The sequence below is a fragment of the Loxodonta africana genome, chromosome 3, assembly GCF_030014295.1.
Source record: "Loxodonta africana isolate mLoxAfr1 chromosome 3, mLoxAfr1.hap2, whole genome shotgun sequence".
NCBI lineage: Eukaryota > Metazoa > Chordata > Mammalia > Proboscidea > Elephantidae > Loxodonta > Loxodonta africana.
Genome location: NC_087344.1, coordinates 116,036,122 through 116,056,763, shown reverse-complemented (window position 1 = coordinate 116,056,763; position 20,642 = coordinate 116,036,122). Strand labels below are relative to the sequence as shown.

The 20,642-nt window shown below is 37.2% G+C and overlaps 1 protein-coding gene across 2 annotated transcripts in view; it reads left to right on the top strand.

Moving 5' to 3' along the window:
* Positions 1 to 20,383, top strand: part of LRRIQ3 (leucine rich repeats and IQ motif containing 3) — a 154,074-nt gene extending 133,691 nt beyond the window's left edge. The window contains exons 6-7 of one of the 2 annotated variants that reach the window (XM_003411133.2): positions 10,914 to 11,640; positions 20,227 to 20,383. In XM_003411133.2, coding sequence (XP_003411181.1) covers positions 10,914 to 11,640; positions 20,227 to 20,383 — 884 coding nt within the window. The remainder of the gene's footprint in view (positions 1 to 10,913; positions 11,641 to 20,226) is intronic. The other variant, XM_023549474.2, reaches the window with a different exon arrangement.
* Positions 20,384 to 20,642: the final 259 nt, after the last annotated feature.

Below are 20,642 nucleotides of genomic sequence, written 5' to 3'. Positions count from 1 at the left end.
GACTGGTTCAAACCTAGGAAGATAAGTGTAGATTTGAAGGTAAACACAAGGAAAGTTAACAAATATACTCATCAAAATAAAGAAGAAAAACATAAAGCCTCAAGAAAAAAAAAAAAAGGAGAAAAATCTACAAGAACAAAAGAAATGCGAAAGAAGTCCACAAACAAAAGGAACTCAGCACAGGAGAGGAACAGGAGCAAAGATAACGTTAGCACTACAAAATGACAGCAATAAACTCAAACCTACCAATAATTACACTGAATGTAAGTGGCCTAAATGCACCCATAAAGAGACAGAGTGACAGAATGGATAAAAAACAGGATTCATCAATATGCTGTCTACAAGAGACACACCTTAGAAACAAAGACATAAATTTATTAAAAATCAAAGGACAGAAAAAATTATATCAAGCAAATAGCTACCAAAAAAGAGCAGGAGTGGCAATACTAATCCCAGATAAAATAAACTTTAAAACAAAATTTACCATAAAAGACAAAGAAGGGCAGTATATAATGATTAAAGGGTTGATCCATCATGAAGACCTAACCAAAATAAACATCTACACACCCAATGACAGGGCTCTAAAATAAGTAAAACAAACTCTAACAACACTGAAAAGAGAAATTGACAATTCCACAGTAATAGCAGGAGACTTCAACACACCACTCTCAGTAAAGGACAGAACATCTAGAAAGAAACGCAACAAAGATACAAAAAAGCTAAAGAGCACAATCAGCCAACTTGACCTCATAAACATATATAGAACACTCTACCCAACAGCTGCAAAGTACACATTCTTTTCCAATGCACATGGAATGTTCTCCAGAATAGACCACATCTTAGGCCACAGAGCAACCCTCAACAAAATTCAAAATATTGAGATAATACAAGGTATCTTCTTACACCACAATGCCATCAAAGTACAAGTTAACAACAGGGAGAGTAAAGAAAAAAAATCAATTACATGGAAACTGAAAAACAATCCTGCTTAAACATCACTGGGTAGTAGAAGAAATCAGAGATGGAATCAAAAAATCCCTAGAATCAAATGAGAATGAAAACACATCATACCAAAACCTTTGGGGCACAACAAAAGGCAGCCCTCAGAGGTAAATTTATAGCAATAGATGCACACACCAAAAAAGAAAAGGGCAAAATCAAAACGTTAGCTATACAACTTGAACAAATAGAAAGGGAACAGCAAAAGAAGCCCAAAGCCACCAGAAGAAAGGAAATAGTAAAGATCAGAGCAGAATAAATGAAATAAAGAATAGAAAAACAATAGAATCAGCAAAACCAAAAGTTGGTTCTTTGAGAGGATCAACAAAATCAACAAACCACTAGCCAAACTGACAAAAGAAAAACAGGAGATGATGCAAATAGCCCAAATAAAAAATGAAATGGGGAACATTCAACAGACCCAACTGAAGCAAAAAGGATAATAACAGAGTAATATGAAAAATTGTATTCCAACAAATTTGAAAACCTAGAGGAAATGGACAAATTTCTAGGGACAGTCCTTACCCAAACTAATACAAAATGATGTTGAAAATCTGAAAAGACCCATAACAAGAGAAGAGATCGAACAGGTAAAAAAAAAAAAAAAAAACCTCCCAACAAAAAAAAGCCCTGGCCCAGATGACTTCACTGGAGAATTCTACCAAACATTCAGAGAAGAGCTGACACTAGTACGACTCAAACTATTTCAGAACATAGGAAAGAAAGTCATACTTCTGAATTCATTCTATGAAGCCAGCATAACCTTGATACCAAAACCAGGCAAAGACGCCACAAAAAAAGAAAATTATAGACCAACATCTTTCATTAATATTCTCAAAAAAATTCTAGCCAACAGAATTTCAGCATCATATCAAAAAATAATACAACACAACCAAGTAGGATTCATACCGGGTATGCAAGGAGGCTTTAACATTAGAAGATCAACCAACGTAATCACCACATAAATAAAAAGAAAGAAAAGAATCCCATGATCATTTTAACTGATGTGGAAAAGGCATTCGACAAAGTCCAACACCCATTTCTGATAAAAGCTCTCAATAAAATACGTATAGAAGGAGAATTTTTCAGCATAATAAAGGGCATATATACAAAACCAATGGCCAACTTAATTTTTAATGGAGAAAGCCTAAAAATATTCCCCTTAAGAACAGGAACAAGGCAATGATGCCCTTTATCACCACTCCTATTTAACATTGTGTTGGAAGTCCTAGCTAGAGCAATAAGGCAAGAAACAGAAATAAAAGGCACCCAAATTGGTAATGAAAAAAGTTAAACGGTTCCTATTTGCAGATGAAATGATACTATACATAGAAAACCCAAAAGACTCCACAAGAAAACTACCGAAACTAATACAAAGATTCAGCAGAGTGGCAAGATACAAGATAAACATACAAAAATCAGTTATAATAGCCCCTAAAAAAAATAAAATACTTGGGAATAAATCTAACCAAGGTTGTAAGAGACCTATACAAAGAAAACTACAAAACACTACTGCAAGATACCAAAAGAGATTTACGTAAATGGAAAAATATATCTTGCTCGTGGATAGGTAGACTCAAAGTTGTGAAAATGACAATTCTACCCAAAGCGATTTACAAATATAATGCAATACCAATCCAAATATCAACAACATTCTTTAAAGAGATGGAAAACTTATCATGAACTTTGTATGGAAAAGGAAGAAGCCCCAGATAAGTAAAGCACTATTGAAGAAGAATAAAGTAGGAAGGCTTGCACTACCTGACCTCAGGACCTGCTATACAGCTAATGGTAGTCAAAACAACTTGGTACTGGTACAATGACAGACACATTGACCAATGGAACAGAGTTGAGAACCCAGGTGTAAATCCACCCACCTATGGTCACCTGATCATCGACAAAGGCCCAAAGTGCATCAAATGGGGAAAAGACAATCTTTTTAACAAATGGTGCTGGCAAAACTTGATGTCCATCTGCAAAAAAAAAAAAAAAGAATCAGGACCCATTCCTCACACCATATATGAAAACTAACTCAAAATGGATCAAAGACCTAAATATAAAGCCAAAACTATGAAGTTCATAGAAGAAAAAATAATATCAATGCTAAAGGCCCTAATACACTGCATTAATGGCATACAAATCACAACCAACAACACAAAAACTCCAGAGGAGAAGCTAGATAACTGGGATCTTCTAAAAATTAAATAAGTATGCTCATCAAAAGACTTCACTAAAAGAGTAAAAAGAGAACCTACAGACTGGGAAAAAAAATTGATTATTACAAATCAGACAAAGGTCTAATCTCTAAAATCTACAGGAGAAGCCAACACCTCTACGACAAAAAGACAAATAATCCAAATAAAAAATGGGCAAAGGAAATGAATAGACATTTCAAAGAAGACATTCAAGCATCCAACAGACACTTGAGGAAATGCTTATGATCTCTAGCCATTAGAGAAATGCAAATCAAAACCACAATGAGATACCTTCTCACCGCAGCATTACTGACTCAAATCAACAAAACAGGAAATAACAAATGTTGGAGAGGCTGCGGGGGGATCAGGACTCTTAGACACTGCTGTTGGGAAGGCAAAATGATACAACCATTTTGGAAAACAATATGGCACTTCCTTAGAAAGCTAGAAATAGAAATACCATATGAGCCAGCAATCCTGCTCCTAGGAATACACCTTAGGGAAATAAGAGTCATCACACAAATAGACATAAGCACACCCATATTCAGTGCATCATTGCTCACAATAGCAAAAAGATGGAAACAACCTAGATGCCCATGAACAGATGAATGGATAAACAAACTGTGGTACATACATACAATGGATTATTACGCAACGATAAAGAACAATGATGAATCTGTGAATCATCTCCTAACATGGATGAATCTGGAGGCCATTATGCTGAGTGACATAAATCAATCACAAAAGGACAAATATTGTATAAGACCACTACTGTAAATACTCATGAAAAGGTTTACACACAGAAAGAAACAATCTTTGGTGGTTACAAGGGAAGGGAGTGGTGGGGATGGAAAAACACTGAATAGATAATAGATAAGTGGAAACTTTGGTGAAGGGTAAGACAGTACAAAATACTGGGGAAGCCAGCACAACCTATACAAGGCAAGGTCATGGTAGCTCCACAGACATATCCAAACTCCCTGAGGGACCAAATTGCTGGGCTGATGGCTGTGGGGACCATCATCTTCGGGAACATCTACCTCAATTGGCATAACATAGTTTATAAAGAAAATGTTCTAAATTCTACTTTGGTGAGTAGCATTTGCGGTCTTAAAAACCTGTGAGCAGCCATCTAGGATACTCCACTGGTCTCACTCCATCTGGAGAAAGGAAGAATTAAGAGAACTAAAGACACAAGGAAAAGATTAGTCCAAAGGACTAAAGGAGCACATCTACCACGGCCTCCACCAGACTGAGTCCGGTAAAACTAAATGGTGCCTGGCTACCACCACTGATTGGTCTGACCAAACCAAAAACCAAACCCACTGCCAACCAGTCAATTCTGACTCATGACGACCCTGCAGAGCAGAGTAGAACTGCCCTATAGAGTTTCCAAGGAGCTCTTGGTGGATTGACTGCTCTGACAGGGATCACAATAGAGCGTCCCAGACAGAGCTGGAAAAAACCATAGAACAAAATTCTAACTCAAAAAGAAAGACCAGACTTGCTGGCCTGACAGAAACTGGAGAAGCCCTGAGAGTATGGCCCTCAGACACCCTTCTAGCTCAGTAATGAGGCCACTCCTGAGGTTCACCCTTCAGCCAAGGATCAGGACAAGCCCATGGAAAAAAACAAGTCTAAAGGGGCACACCATCCCTGGAGCAGAGACTGCAAGGCAGGAGGGAACAAGAAAGCTGGTAATAGGGAACTCAGTGTTGAGAAGGGAGAGTGTTGACATGTCATGGGTTTGTTAACCAATATCATAGAACAATGTGTATACTGTTTGTGAGAAACTAGTTTGTTCTGTAAACTTTCATTTAAAGTACAACTTAAAAAAAAAAAAAAAACACAGGTAAACATCTTTCTGGTATTCTCTGCTTTCAGCCAAGATTCAACTGACATCAGCAGTTATACCCCTGGTTCTACATCCTCTTTGAATCTGGCTCAAATTTCTGGCAGTTCGCAGTTGATACACTGCCGCAGCCACTTTTCAATGATCTTCAGCAAAATTTTACTTGTGTGTGATATTAATGATATTGTTTGATAATTTCCACATTTGATTGGATCACTTTTCTTGGGAATATGCATATATACAGATTTCTTCCAGTTGGTTGGCCAGTTAGCTGTCTTCCACATTTCTTGGCATAGACGAGTGAGCACTTCCAGTGCTGCATCTGTTTGTTGAAACATCTCAATTGGTAGAGCCTTGTATTTTGCCGATGCCTTCAGTGCAGCTTGGACTTCTTCCCTCAGTACCATCAGTTCCTCATCATATGCTACCTCCTGAAATGGTTGAACGTCACCCAATTTTTTTTTTTTTTTTTGGTACAGTGACTCAGTATATTCCTTCCATCTTCTTTTAATGTTTCCTGTGTTGTCTGTCAGTTCTTCATACTGTGGGGGCTTGTGTGTTGCTGTGATGCTGGGAGCTATGCTACTAGTATTCAAATACCAGCAGGTTTCAGCTGAGCTTCAAGACTCAGAGACTAGGAAGAAGGACCAGGCAGTCTAATTCCGACTGCAGAAGTTGGTAAAAATCTATAATTTTCTCACCTTTGGCATTAGTGGTTGGTGCATAAATTTGAAAAATAGCTGTATTGTCTTCTTTGTAGGCATATAGGTATTATCCTACCAGTGACAGTGTTGTACTTCAGGATAGATCTTGAAATGTTCTTTTTAACGATGAATGTGGAGATGAAGAAAAGTTCTGTTCGAGTTGTCATTCCTGGCATGGTAGACCATATGATTGCCTGATTCAAAATGGCCAATACTAGTCCATGTCAGCTCACTAATGCCTAGGATATCAATCTTTATGCATTCCATTTCACTTTTGATGACTTCCAATTTTCCTAGATTCATACTTCATACATTTCATGTTCCTATTATTAATGGCTGTTTCCAGCTGTTTCTTCTTTTTTTGAGTCATTCCACATCAGCAAATAAAGGTCCCAGAACTTTACTCCATACAGGTCATTAAGGTCAACTCTACTTTGAGGAGGAAGCTCTTCTTTCCTAGTCATATTTTGAATGCTTTCCAACTTGAAAGACTCACCTTCTGGCACTATGTTCTTCTGCTATTCATAAGGTTCACTGGCCAATTTTTTCAGAACTAAACCACTAGGTCCTTATTCCTAGTCTGTCTTAGTCTGGATGCTCTGCTGAAACCTGTCCACGATGGGTGACCCTGCTGGTATTTGAAATACAGGTGGCATAGCTTCCAGCATAATAGGAACAGGAAAGCCACACAGTCAACAAACTGACAGATGCATAGTAGATAAAGGAGAGAGATAGGTAATGGCAGAAGCAAAAAAAGGGAATTGAGCCAAAGCACATGGGAAGAATTTGACCTCTGGTGAAAGCAAGTGTGCTTCCCTCATTGTGTGAGGGTAAAAGGAGAAGGTGATGCATGAAAATACAGATGGGTTTGTAAATTTGGTTATGGAAAGATGAGGGCATCTTTTAGTTGATTTCTACTTTTAGTGTAAAAAAGTGACAATATAAAGTCTTGAAGCAGAAAAAGGATATCAAGAATATTCTCCTGCATGTTCCATGTTTCCCTTTCCTGTGAAAATTGAGGGGTATGGCCAAAGTGCTTTGCTGTGTTTTCCCCATTCAGTTCTAAAATATATTGCTATTTCAACATTATGTGATTGACGGAATTGAGATAAGATGTTCATTTTACATATCAAGTAAAATGAAAAAAAATATATAGAACTTGTTTTTTTTATTTTATTTACTTTATTTGATATGTCAGGCATTGTTCTAATATTTGGAAACTCTGGTGGTATAGTGCTTAAGAGCTATGGCTGCTAACCAAAAGGTCAGCAGTTTGAATCCACCTGGCACCCCTTGGAAACTCTATGGGGAAGTTCTACTCTATCCTATAGGGTCGCTTTAAGTTGGAATCGACTCAATGGCAATGAGTTTTTGGTTTGGTTCTAATCCTAACATGCAAACTTTGTCAGGCATTTTATATTTTATTATCTCACTTAATTTTTTAGGAACCCTACAAGTTAGGCACTATTATCTCTGTCTTACAGTAGGCAAACTGATGCTCAGAGAGTTAAATAACTTGCCTAGACCACACAGTAAGTGATAGAGCTAGGATTTGAATGCAGCCACGCTGGCTCTAAATTCTAAATTTTTAGCCACAAGATAAGGGATATTGCTCTTGAGCAAAAAAATCACTCATTCATTCATCTACTCTTTCTCCAACAAATACATACTTATTGGGCATCTACTATTTAAATAATCCTCCCCCCCAAACATACACACACACACACACACACCCCCAAACAAAACCCTAATCTGGGCCACATACTAGGCTGGGAGTTAGGAATGTGAGATCAAAGGAAACATGAGTCCTACTCCTAGGAGCTTATATCTAATTTAGTTTTGTAGCTAAGCTAAGAACTACTGGAACTTTAATATAAGTGGAACATAATAAGTTCTGTAAGGAAGGAACTGATACAAGAATTCAGAAAAAAAAAATCATTTCTTATTTAAAGAATAAGGAAAGGCAATATGTAAAGAGACTTTGAAGAATGGATAGAATTTGAATAAGTGCCAGTGGCAAAAACAATATACTAGACAAAATATAAAATAACATCAGCAAAGGCCCAAAAATGGTAAGATGCTATGCATGTATACGGAACAAAACGAAGCTATTTCCTCTAATATAGGATGCTAGGTTAAATTTTGAAAATATCTTTCATCCTATAGGTGGAGAACCATGAAGGTTTTGTTTTGCTTTGTTTGGTTAGAAGGCCATGACATGATTAAAACCCTATTTTAGGAAGATAAATCTCCTAGCACTGAGTGATGTCTTGAAGCAGAGATCCTGGAAATATAAGGAAATTAGGAGACTTATAAAATTGCTAATGGTACTATGTTCAACCAATCAATGAGAAACATCTCAAATCGGCAACGAAATGTGTGTAGTTAGCATACATAATAAAGTTGAACCTCTGTCCTTAAAAAGTTTTCAGTTTCACTGAGGAGGCAAGATTTACATACATTAAAATATTCAGCCCTGAGACAAGAAGAACTAGATGCTACCTGGCTACCACTACTGACCCTTCTGATCAGGACCACAATAGATGGACCCAGACAGAATGGGATAAAATTGCGAACAGAACTCAAATTCTTAAAAAGTTCAGACTTACTGGACCAGTTGAGACTGGAGGACTCCCTGAAACTGTTGCCCTAAGATACTCTTTAAAACCTGAACTGAAACCATCCCCTGAGGTCACCTATTAGCTAAATAACAAATTGGCACACAAAAAACTCCATTAAAACACGGTCTATCTGAGACCAAAATGTCAACAGTTACTCTATAGCAAAAATAAGAAGACAAGGGGACAGGGAAACCAGAGCGCTGGAAATGGAATAACCAGGGCACAATTAATGAGAATGTTGACACATTGTGAAAAATGTAACTAATGTTACTGAACAATTTTGTGTAAAAATTGTCAAATGGGAACTTAATTTGCTGTTTTTATTTAACAAAATAAAAAATCATTAAAAAAAAATTCAGGAGCAAGCCTGTTTATACTGGTCACTCACTGGTATTGTGTTTTCTACCCTTGGACTTTTATTCTTGGTCAATTTTCCTATGCCATGGTTTGTACATAAAATCAAGATACAGAAGTGTACCTTTTCAAGTCATTGCTCTAGACCACTCCCTATCTACTCTAGACCTGTAACTGCCTTTTGTTCCTCTGTATCTCTAGTGTCTTTCTTTGGACCCAAACACTTAAGCCCATCAAAAGACTTCAGCAAAAGAGGAAAAACAGAACCTACAGACTGGGTTAAAGTTTTGGCTATGACAAATCCAGGAAAGGTCCAATCTCAAACATCTATAGGAAAATCTAACACCTCTACAAAAAAAAAAACTACAACAAAAAGACAAATAATCCAATTTAAAAGTGGTCAAAGGACATGAACAGACACTTCACTAAAGAAGCATTCAGGTGGCCAATAGACACTTGAGGAAATGCTCACCATCACCAGCCATTGTTCGGACAGAGCAAGGGGATACGGATTGGTTTAAGGTCAGAAAAGGTGTGCATCAAGGTTGTATTCTTTCACCATACCTATTCAGTCTGTATGATGAGCAAATAATACTAGAATCTAGACTATATGAAGAAGAATGGGGCATCAGGATTGGAGGAAAACTCATTAACAACCTGCATTATGCAGATGACACAACCTTGCTTGCTGAAAGTGAAAAGGACTTGAAGCACTTACTAATGAAGATCAAAGACCTCAGCCTTCAGTATGGATTGCACCTCAACATGAAGAAAAGAAAAATCTTTACAACTAGACCAATGAGCAACATAATGGTAAATGGAGAAAAGATTGAAGTTGTCAAGGATTTCATTTTACTTGAATCCACAATCAACAGCCATGGAAAGAGCAGTCAAGAAATCAAAAGACGCATTGCATTGCGTAAATATGCTGCAAAGGACTTCTTTAAAGTGTTGAAGAGCAAAGATGTCACCTTGAAGACTAAAGGTGTGTCTGACCCAAGCCATGGTATTTTCAGTCACATCATATGCATGTGAAAGCTGGACAATGAATAAGGAAGACCGAAGAAGAACTGACACCTTTGAATCGTGGTGTTGGCAAAGAATATTGAATATACCGCGGACTGCCAAAAGAATGAACAAATCTGTCTTAGAAGTCGTACAACCAGAATGTTCCTTAGAAGCAAGGATGGCGAGACTGCGTCTTACATACTTTGGACATGTTGTCAGGAGGGATGAGTCCCTGGAGAAGGACATCATGCTTGGCAAAGTACCAGGTCAGCAGAAAAGAGGAAGACCCTCAAGGAGGTGGATTGACACAGTGGCTGCAACAATCAGTTCAAGCATAACAACGATTGTAAGGATGGCTCAGGGTCGAGCAGTGTTTCGTTCTGTTGTGCATAGGGTTGCTATGAGTCGGAACTGACTCAACGGCACCTAACAACAATAAAACAAAATGAGACTAAATGGGCGCACTAGTCCAGGGGCAAGGATGAGAAGGCAAGAGGGGACAGAAAAGCCGATAATGGGGAATCCAAGGTCAAGAAGGGGAGAGTGTTGACATGTTATGGGATTGGCAACCAATATAACAAAACGATATGTGTATTGTTTAATGAGAAACTAATTTGCTCTGTAAACCTTCATCTAAAGAACAATAAAAAATAAAAATAAAAAAAATTCTTAGACCATCGCTTCTACTTACACTCCACTGGAGAGGACTTAGTTACATGGCCACACATAATAACAAAGGAGATTGAGATCAAGTTTCTTCGTGTGTCTAAAGTAGAGAAAATCAATTTTAACCAAAGTTAAAAAAAAATGGGTAAAACTGATTACAAAGTCCCTTTGCAAATACGAGATAAAAAATAATATATATGACTTAAGTACTATGTAGAGATAAGATGCTGTTATTGAATCAGAGCAAGTTAAATAACTGAGAGATAATGCCGGAAATATAGGTATCAGATGCAGTGCATTTCTGTGTTAAAATGTTTCAATGGCAATTTTTTTCCCCAAATCGTTATTAAATCACAACCTGAAAAGGGATATGAGTTGGGAAAAAGTGCTTCTTAAGAGAGCAAATAACGGTTTTTTATCAGCTTTATTAATGTTGCTTTCAAAAAAATTGGGACAGAAAATAAACTGCTTAACTCTTGTATAATATATAATATTTATCTGCTGTGTGACGCAGGTCAGAAGGAATCTGAAGATGAAATTGAGGATGAAGAACTGGATGCCAGTTTTAAGATAACAGTGTCCAAACTACCAATATGTACTTCAGAGTCATGGAAGGATGCTGCAGTATTGAAAGAGCGAAAACAAGAAACTTTTCCTACATATGTCCAGCCATTTTCTGCCATTCATCAAAAACCAATAATTAAAAGTGACACAGAGTCGGAGAGGAATGTAAGAAAAGAGTTTTTTATAACACAGAGAAGTGGTATAAAACTCCAAGCACTCTGTGATATTGATAAGTATTACTCAGAACAAAAGAAATATGAAAGCCATAAAAAAAAGTTAACGGCTGTAACCAGGGCACAAGTTGCCAAAGGAATAGTTAGGCGAACCATTAATGAAACTCTATCTAAGAAAAAATGTGCTGCACAACAACGAGATTATAAAGATACTGAGATGATTCAGAAGGGTTTACACCATCGTTGGCAGAACAGATATGACTACATTGAAAAAGTTAGAGAGAGGAGGACTCAGTTTCTAGAAGTAAAGAAACAAAAAGCTGCAGACCGTTTATTAATTCAGGAATTAAGTAATGAGCACACTCTTTTCACCCAAGGAATAATTAAAGCTGACAAATTGAGAAAGGATGCAGCTGTTTTAAGAGAGAAACACTACATTGTTCAGCAAAAACTAAACATGGAAAAATATCAAAAAGAATTACTTAAACAAACGAAGGAAATTAGGTAGGTACAGTTTTGACATAGAAGTTTTTATATGTGAATATTGCATAGTAAATGTTGAGATCTAATAAACAATGTTTGGGTTACAACATGATACAGTCCAGTTTGGGAAAAGGAAAAAAAAAAAAGAACAAATTATATACCAATATATTACCAAAGGTTAGACGACAAAATACCTCTATCTCCCCTACCCCCACCTCATCCAAAAAAACTTGCTTCTTCTTAATGATTGTTCTTATTGTAGTAAATGGCATTGTCATCAGCCTCTTGATCAGTGCTAGAAACCTCAGAGTCTTTTACAACTCAGTCTCTCTCATCGCCAACATGTTCCCCTATTCCATTCATTTTATTTCTGTCCTTCCATTTCAACCCCACTTTTCTCCTATCCTAAGTCAGACTCTATCATAAGTGCTCACATTATCCTTCCAACTGAGATCTCCATCTCCATTCTCCATTGTTTCTTCAATCCACAGTCTTTTAAAATAAAGGTCCGATCATGTCATTTCCCCTTAAATATGTTTGAAATTGCCCACAGAATAAAATGTAACCTCCTCTGAATGGCGTTTCAGAAATCATGGTCTGTTGTAGTCTATCTTTTTAGACTCAAGTCACACTAAATTTTTCTGCTATAACCTCCTCCCTCTTCTCCTAATAGCACTGTCTCTTTGCTCCAAGATCAACTACTTACCATTCCCTACCCCTAAGTATGCACTTTCTTATTCCTATGATTTAACTGATACCGTCTCATTTTTCCTCAAAAATGCACTCCACAAGGGCACTACAAGCCTATACTGTTACTGTTATTTTCCTCACATAAATATGTATATTATTGTGTAATATCTATATTAACATGTAAATTAAAATGCCCTTGGGTATTCACATTGGTGAGGGACTGGTGCCTTTATTTGAAGGAAAAGGCACTCTTTCCTTCTAAGGGACACATGCTGCTACACCTGATGCTTGACTGGGTGCGGCTGGGTTCAAGCCTTTTTGCCCCCACCATGCAGTGTGCAAACTGCACAATCATTGGCGAAATCTTTTTATCCATCCTTTAGTAACCAACTCAAATGTCACCCCCATTTTAAACTCTAACTGCTCTTCCAGTCTGAATTAGTCCCTTTTATTTGGAGGTGTTCACATAGCATTTTACCTAAACATCAATTCTAGCAGTTATCATGAGAAGAACTATATTGTGGTTAGCTTGTGAGATTCTTTATAAAACAATTTGGCTTATATTTCTATTTCAGCTCCAACTGCAGTACTTAGTTAGCTATATTTAATCTGTAAATATTTATTGAAGGATATAGGTAGAAACACCAGTTTTAAAATTAGTAATGGTTGTATATAAGCCCATATGGCTATATAACAGCCTTCTGAGAAGACTGAATACTTTTTATGTATTTATATTCAATACTTAAGCAATTGGAATGAGGAATAATGCATGTTTTTCTAAGTATTTGTATAATGGAGGTATATAATCAGAATTATTAAAAGCATAGACAAATATAATTAATACAGCTATGAAAATTAGCTTCACTAGTCACTAGAACAGGTGTCCATCTTAAAACAAGTGTGTATTTCATGCCAACGAATTTGTTCTGCACATTTTTTTTTTCTTTCCCTCCTGCAATCATTGGTATTTCTACTAAGCAATACTTACCTTCAACTCAAATAATCCAAGTGGTAATTTACTACTAGCTATTCAAGATTACTATGGCAGGTGATGTGAGGATATAAAGATCATTTGGCCTCAAAAAACTGAAAATGTACTAGAAAGATAAGGCACTGGGGCAGTAAGAACACCAGAGTTAAATAACAATGAAAACAATAATTAAGAACTATGAAAAAACAGAACTGAAAATTCCAATAAAATCGTGGATAATCTAGGAAACCTTCAAAAAGAAGGCTTAACTAAAAACCAAAGTTTTAATTCATTTCACTTATCTCCTGTTCCCCACTCAAAGATAAATAAGATATTCTTGATTCTGTAAGCTCTCACACAGACTAGTAAGAAAGATAAGTTTGTTAGTCATCTAGTGCTGCTGTAACAGAAATACCAAAGTGGATGGCTTTAACAAAGAGAAATTTATTCTCTCAGTTTAGTAGGCTACAGGTCCAAACCCAGGGTGACAGCTCCAGGGGAAGGCTTTTTCTGTGTTAGTCCTGGAGGAAGATCCTTGTGATGCATCAGTCTTTCCCTGGTCTGGGAGCATCTCAGCGCAGGAACCTCAGGTCTAAAGGACGTGCTCTGTTCCCAGCGCTGCTTTCGTGGTGGTATGCGGTCCCCGTCTCTCTGCTCGCTTCTCTCTAACTCAAAAGAGATTGGCTTAAGACACTACCTAATCTTGTAGACCTCATCAGTATAACTGCCACTAATCCATCTCATTACATCATAGTGATAGCATTTATAACACATAGGGAAATCACATAAAATGGTGGATAATCACACAATACTGGGATGCATGGCCCAGCTAAGTTGACAGATATTTTTTGAGGGACACAATTCAATCCATGACAATAAGCAGACATTTGAATTATTAGAAAAAGCAGAAGTAGGATAGGTGCAATTGTTAGGTTTTGGAAAAGCAGAGAGATGAGCGGAGAGCATAAGAGGAAGGGAGAAGTGGATGAGCACAATTGGAGAGTTCAGAGTCAACAGTGGAGTGGGGAGGAAAGGGTAGTGAATATTGCTTTAGCTATAGAAGAAGGTTTATGACGGAGAGTAGTTTTAAGTATGATTGCTTAATAAACATGAAACTGGATTAGAGAGGGCCTTTAAGTCTCAGTAGACAATCTCAGGGCAAAGACCATTAAGAATCTACCAGAAAGAAATGTTGCATTTTAAACACGTGTTTAACCACTGAACCTTCTTCTCAAGAAAGGTCTCAGAAAATTAATTTTCCTCGGAAAGCACTTTGGGCAAAGCTGTCTCAAACAAATACAATAATGTTTGAATTGTTTCATGATGAAATTTATTTTATTTTATTTTAAACTAAATTTAGGAGGTAGAAGCTCTGAAAATTAACCTTGATTCTTAAAATATTCTAGCCTACATAGAGAAATATTAAATTTTATCAGATGTCAAATGATATTGTTTCAAGAAGGTAAAACCATGATTTATACAAATATAAAATCAACATATATCGAAGATTTAACTCATTGGTTAATACGGGAAGCACTAAGATGTTACAACCAGTTCAGATGAGAATTCGAAGAGCATGAATATACAAGTAGTCCTCGACTTATGACAGGGTTCCTTTTCAACAACTCTTTCATAAGTCATTTCTGACGTAAGTAGAATACCTCTTTTTTTTTAGTTTTCATTATTATTGCCTTGTATTATCAGTATCTTTATAAATCTAATCTTTGGAGATTGGAAAATTTACATATAAACTTACAGATATATTTTAATACATACATTAAAAAATATACAAATCATAAAATTTTACTGTGATGATGAAGAGGTGGATGACATTGGCATTTTGTCAGTTGTGGTAATAACTCCACTTGTGGAAGGTTCTGGATCATCTGGATTATCCCTTGGAATAGGAACGATGTTTCTAGGCAGAAAATTTAAGAGAGTTGTCTGTATGGTCCTTTTCTTTTTTTTCTTCATATATATCACAGTAACAACTCACTGCTTGCTGAATCTATTGACTTTGGCAAAGCGATCAGTGTTTTGGTCCTTGTTTTCAAGCAACTGAAGCCCCTGATCTTTTAGTTTAGAAAAAAACTTCAGCTAATCCTTTCCTTGTAAATTTTTTTTGATAACTTCTCTCCTTCCTCCTCCTCATTATTTTATTTTATTTATTTTTTTTAGCAGCATTTCTTTTCTCTGCAAAATCCATTAAGTCTTGATCTGTCAATTTCCCTTCTTTGCCATCTATGAGCTGTTCCACACTGACGATGTCAAGTCCTAAGCTGAGCATTCTTGCCATATGGAAGATTTTCCCACTGATCTCTTCCACCATATTATCCTGATCAAATGCTTGGAGTGTGTTCACATAACTCATCAATTTTTTATATATCCCCTGCCTTCTTCCCAGGAAGATGCAATGTTGAGGATACACTGAAGAATATTATAATTCTTCCAAATATCCCATAGTGTTACTCTCGTACCTCCATCTGCTGCAGCTATTACCTGAGCAAACATATTTGTCTATAGGTAGTATGCTTTGAAGGTGGCAAGTGCACCTTGATCCCTAGACTGAATCACAGGTATCGTATTGGGAGGTAGACACACTGCTTTCACATCTTGCTTTAGATCATCTACGTGAGGAGGATATTCTGGGGCATTATCAAGTAGCAGCAGAATCTTGAATGTTCTTTTCAAGGCAGTAGGAGCACACTTCTGGGATGAAACAATTTAAAAACCAGCCTTAGAATAACATAATCATCATCCAGGCTTTGAAGTCACCTCTGTAATCTCTGGAATACACTGGAAGTTTATTTTTGTCAGTATTTTTGAATGCTCGGGGGTTTTCAGAACTTTAAATAAAAAAAAAAAAAAAAGATTTTAATTTAAATCCAGCAGCATTTCATCCAGGCAGCAGTGTGACTCAGTCTTTAAATGCCTTGAAACCAGGCATGGACTTCAACTCTTTGTGAATATAGGTCCTTTTGGCATCCTTTTCCAAAATAAACCTGTTTCGTCCATGTTGAAAACCTGCTTTGGTAGATATTCTTCATCTTGTATTATCTTGACCAGCCCACCTTTGGATTTTTTGGCAGTTTTAACATAGGTGCTTCCTGCTTCTCCAGCTATATCCAAGTTAGGTAAGCCAAACCTGCGTTTGAAGCGATGAAATCAGCACTTGTTGGCATTAAAGTACTCTTGGTAGTCTTCTCTTTGCTGTTCCTTTAGGTTTTCAAAAAGGCTGCATGCTTTCATTTGAATCATCGGTAAACCCATAAGAATCCTCTTCTGGATTTGGTGTTCTACCCAGATCATCAATGGCTTCACCATATCATGGATTGGCACTCCCCTCGTCTTTGCTAAAATTGTCTATTTATCCCTACCATTCCTTTAAGTGCCTCCAAAGCCTATTCTTATATCCTTAATGATTGTTGAAATGGTCGAATGAGACAGTCCTCCCTCACATGGTATTTTGCCAGATTTCTTTCCATTACTATAGGCCTTAGTGATCTTCTTCTTTATATCTATGTCTAGAGCGTTCCTCACCTTTTTTTTGGCTTAGAATTTATAGTGGCACAACTTCTTTTGCTAGACACATTATTGAGGGTATAAGCAGTGCAGGAGTTACAGTGTGAGAAACTTCAGCGGCTTGGCTTCTGATTAACAACTGATGCTTCTGACGGTATGAAATGCTGAATAAGATCATGCTGTAGGCCTGGTCTACAACGAAGTCAGTGTCAGTGTTGAAACAATGAAGTTGGAGTTGTAACGGCTGATGGGCGAGTGTGCAGTTCAGTTGCTATATGTTGTCAGAGTTGAACATTGCCCAACTTTCTATATGTTGTTGTATACCAGGCCAGTGAACATCTGAGAATGATAATATCAGCATATTACATGCTGCAACATTGAATGATTGTATGTAGTACATATTACTAATGATAAAATGTACTCCTCCAAAAGTCATGTTTGGTTCTTCATAACTCAAATACGTCATAAGTTGGGATCTGTCTGTTTAGAGGCAGTCAGAAATGTTGAAATGAATCTACAAAGAGGAGAAAAACTCATCAATACACACAGGGCAATAATCAATTGTGACCCCACAGGGCAAAATGTATTTAGATTCCTATAGACAGGAATCATCTGCATTAGTAATAGTTGTCCTCAATTTACACGCGTTTTATATAGCTCAAAGAGATTGAAAGGCACAGATAGCTATGAAGGGTGCACTAGACATGACCTGTGGTAATCTTTTTTTTTTAAACCTTTCCAAGTTTTTCACACAGTATTTTCTGATATTAGACTGATGTTTATCAATCATAGTTTTAAACATTGAAACTATGTAAATATATGTCTTTAAGGCTCATATAGAAATACTTCACCCACTCATCTGTCAGTTTGTCGTACTGTGGTGGCTTGCATGTTGCTGTGATGCTGGAAGCATGTGTCTTAGTTATCTAGTGCAGCTATAATAGAAATACTACAAGTAGGCAGCTTTAACAAATAGACATTTATTTTCTTACAGTTTAGGAGGCTAGAAGCTCGAATTCAGGGTGCCTGGTTCTAGGGGAATTCTTTCTCTCTCTGCTGGCTCTGGAGGAAGGTCCTTGTCTCTTTGAGATTCTACTCCTGGGTGATCTTCATGCGGCTTGGCATCTCTCTTCCCCCATTTCTGCTTCTCCTTGCTCGTTTAATCTCTTTTATTTCTCAAAAGAGATTGACCCAAGACATGCCTTACACTAATCCTGTCTCATTAGCATAACAAAAACAATGCATTCCCGAATGGGATTATAACCACAGGCAAAACCCCATTGCCTTCGAGTCGATTCTGATTTATAGTGATCCTATAGGACTCGACAGAGTAGAACTGCCTCATAGGGTTTCCAAGGCTGTAATCTTTACGGAAGGAGACTGCCACATCTTTCTCCCATAGAGCCGCTAGTGGAATTGAACCACCGGCTTTTTGGTTAGCAGCCAAGCGCTTAACCAGTGTGCCATCAGGGCCCCTTAAACACAGGAATAGAGGTTAGGATTTACAACACATATTTTGGGGGAACACAATTCAATCCATAACACTGTGACACTGGGATTTCAAATACCAGTAGGTTCAATCGTGGTTGGACAGGTGCAGTGGTTAAGAGATCGCCTGCTAACCAAAAGGTCTGCAGTTCTAATCCACTAGCTGATTCTTGGAAACCCTACGGGGCACCTCTACTCTGTCCTGTAGGGTAGCTGTGAATCGAAATCAACTCTACAGCAACAGGAGCGTAGGCTCCAGGATTCTTCAATTCAGCTAGTCTTTTGTCCATTCTGTCCAGTGTCTCTGAAGTCCTTTCCTTTAATTGCCTCCACCATGCTAACCACTGGAGCTCCAAACCCATATTAGCTAACTAGCACTGAGTGATTATTAAATCCTAGGCACTCTTCTAAGTAATTTAAATGTATCGACTCATTTACTCCTTACTAAACTCTATGAATTAGATTGTCCTCTTTCTAAAGATATAGGAAATTAGGTGAAGATAACTTAAGTAACTTGTCTAAAATTACAGTTAATAAGTTCTAGAACTGGATTTCAAACCCAAGCAGTATGACTTCGCTACCTGTACGCTCAACCACAAGCTATTCCTTCTCTATACTCAACTCACTGGATATTACCACATGCATAGCCAGACTCTCTAAACTCAACATGACCAAAACAGAACTCTAATCTTTCACCCCATGTTGTTGCTCTTCCCACATTTCCTATCCTGGTGAATGCCATCATTACCTACCGAGTAACAGGGACCAGAAACTAGAATTCTTTCTAGGATTAGGCCTCTCTTTCATTCCCCAAGTCCAGATTTCAGAGTATACATCCATGCGTATAAAGTGCTTTATGATCTGGCCTGAGTTTGTTTCTCCAGCTTATCTGTTTTCTGTTCTCCTTTCTAGATCTGTTTGACCCAGACTCTTACAGTATTGTCAGTTCTGAGAACATACCAAGCTGTACTACCCTCTCTGCCTTTGTCTTGGCCTTTTATGCTACATAAAATAATACCCTCCTCCATACACACTTTCTGCTTGAAAATACCATCTTTAAAGCTCAGCTAAAGGGTTATATTATTTCAGTTCTGAAGCTTTTCCTTTTCTACCTCACCATTCCCTCTATGTAATCTCTACCAATTTTTCCTCATGCTTCACTCTGTCTTATTATATAATGTTTTTATTATAGTGTTATAATACTTCATTTATATATTTGTATGTCTTTCTTTTCTATTAGTGTCTCACCATTATAGATCATGTCATATTTACGTTTCCGGCAGTGAAGGATAGTGCCAAACATACATTCATGTTTTATGCTTAATTGTTGAATGAAAGAATGAGGATGAATGAATGATTTCTCCTAAGGCCTGTGACATTTTCAGGTTTGGCAGAGTAACCTGGTGTACCTTTCTCTAACTTGGAGTCCTAGGAGAAGCTTGGATTTATGGAAACTTAAGTAGAAATTTTGCAAGTCATGACATAGACTGAGTTAGATGCCTCTTTAGGGTTCTATCCAGAAATTGTGAGAATTCTGAGCTCCAGCCAATAAAAATCTTAGAAATATTAGTCCAATATGAATATTATTGATTGGCGCAGCAAAACTCTATGCAATAAGTTAAGTTCTGTCTTTTTCCCATTTGCATATTTCTATTTTGAAGGCTAGATAAGCACTCTACTATGAACTGAAAGGTTGGTGATTCAAACGCACCCAGAGGCACCTTGGAAGACAGGCACGGTGATCTGCTTCCAAAAGGTCGCAGCCTTGAAAACCCTATGGAGCAGTTCTGCTCTGCACACATGGGGTCACCATGAGTCTGAATCAACTCGAGAGCAACTAACAACAACATTTTGAAGACATCTAAATACTATTAACAATTTAATTGATTGCTGTTCTTTTAGTCATTTAAAAGTGTTTTTTTTCCTTTTTTCTTTAGGGCTCAGGAAATACATAGAAAACACTGTGAAGAAAAATTTGTGTGTGATATGATCAGCTTTCAAAAGGCCTGTGAAAGATTTCAAGAAGCAAAAACAAGAGCTGCAGTCATAAAAACAAATCGTGTCTTCAAATTTCCCGGAGAAATGATAGAATGACCCAATGCCAGATCACGAGCTGTGATCATCATAAATTACAGCCATAAATTTTACTTGGAGGACACTGAAATAACACTGTGAAAGAAGAAATACTCTATGTCACAATATGTATTTATATGTAAATCTCACAAAAATATAAACAATAGTTAAAATGTTTCTCTTACTGATTACGATTTAGATTAAACCAAGTTGGCTTGGCACCCCTGAAAGTTTCCTTATATATCCAGATTTCCAAAGCATAACGAAAACCCAGTTCATC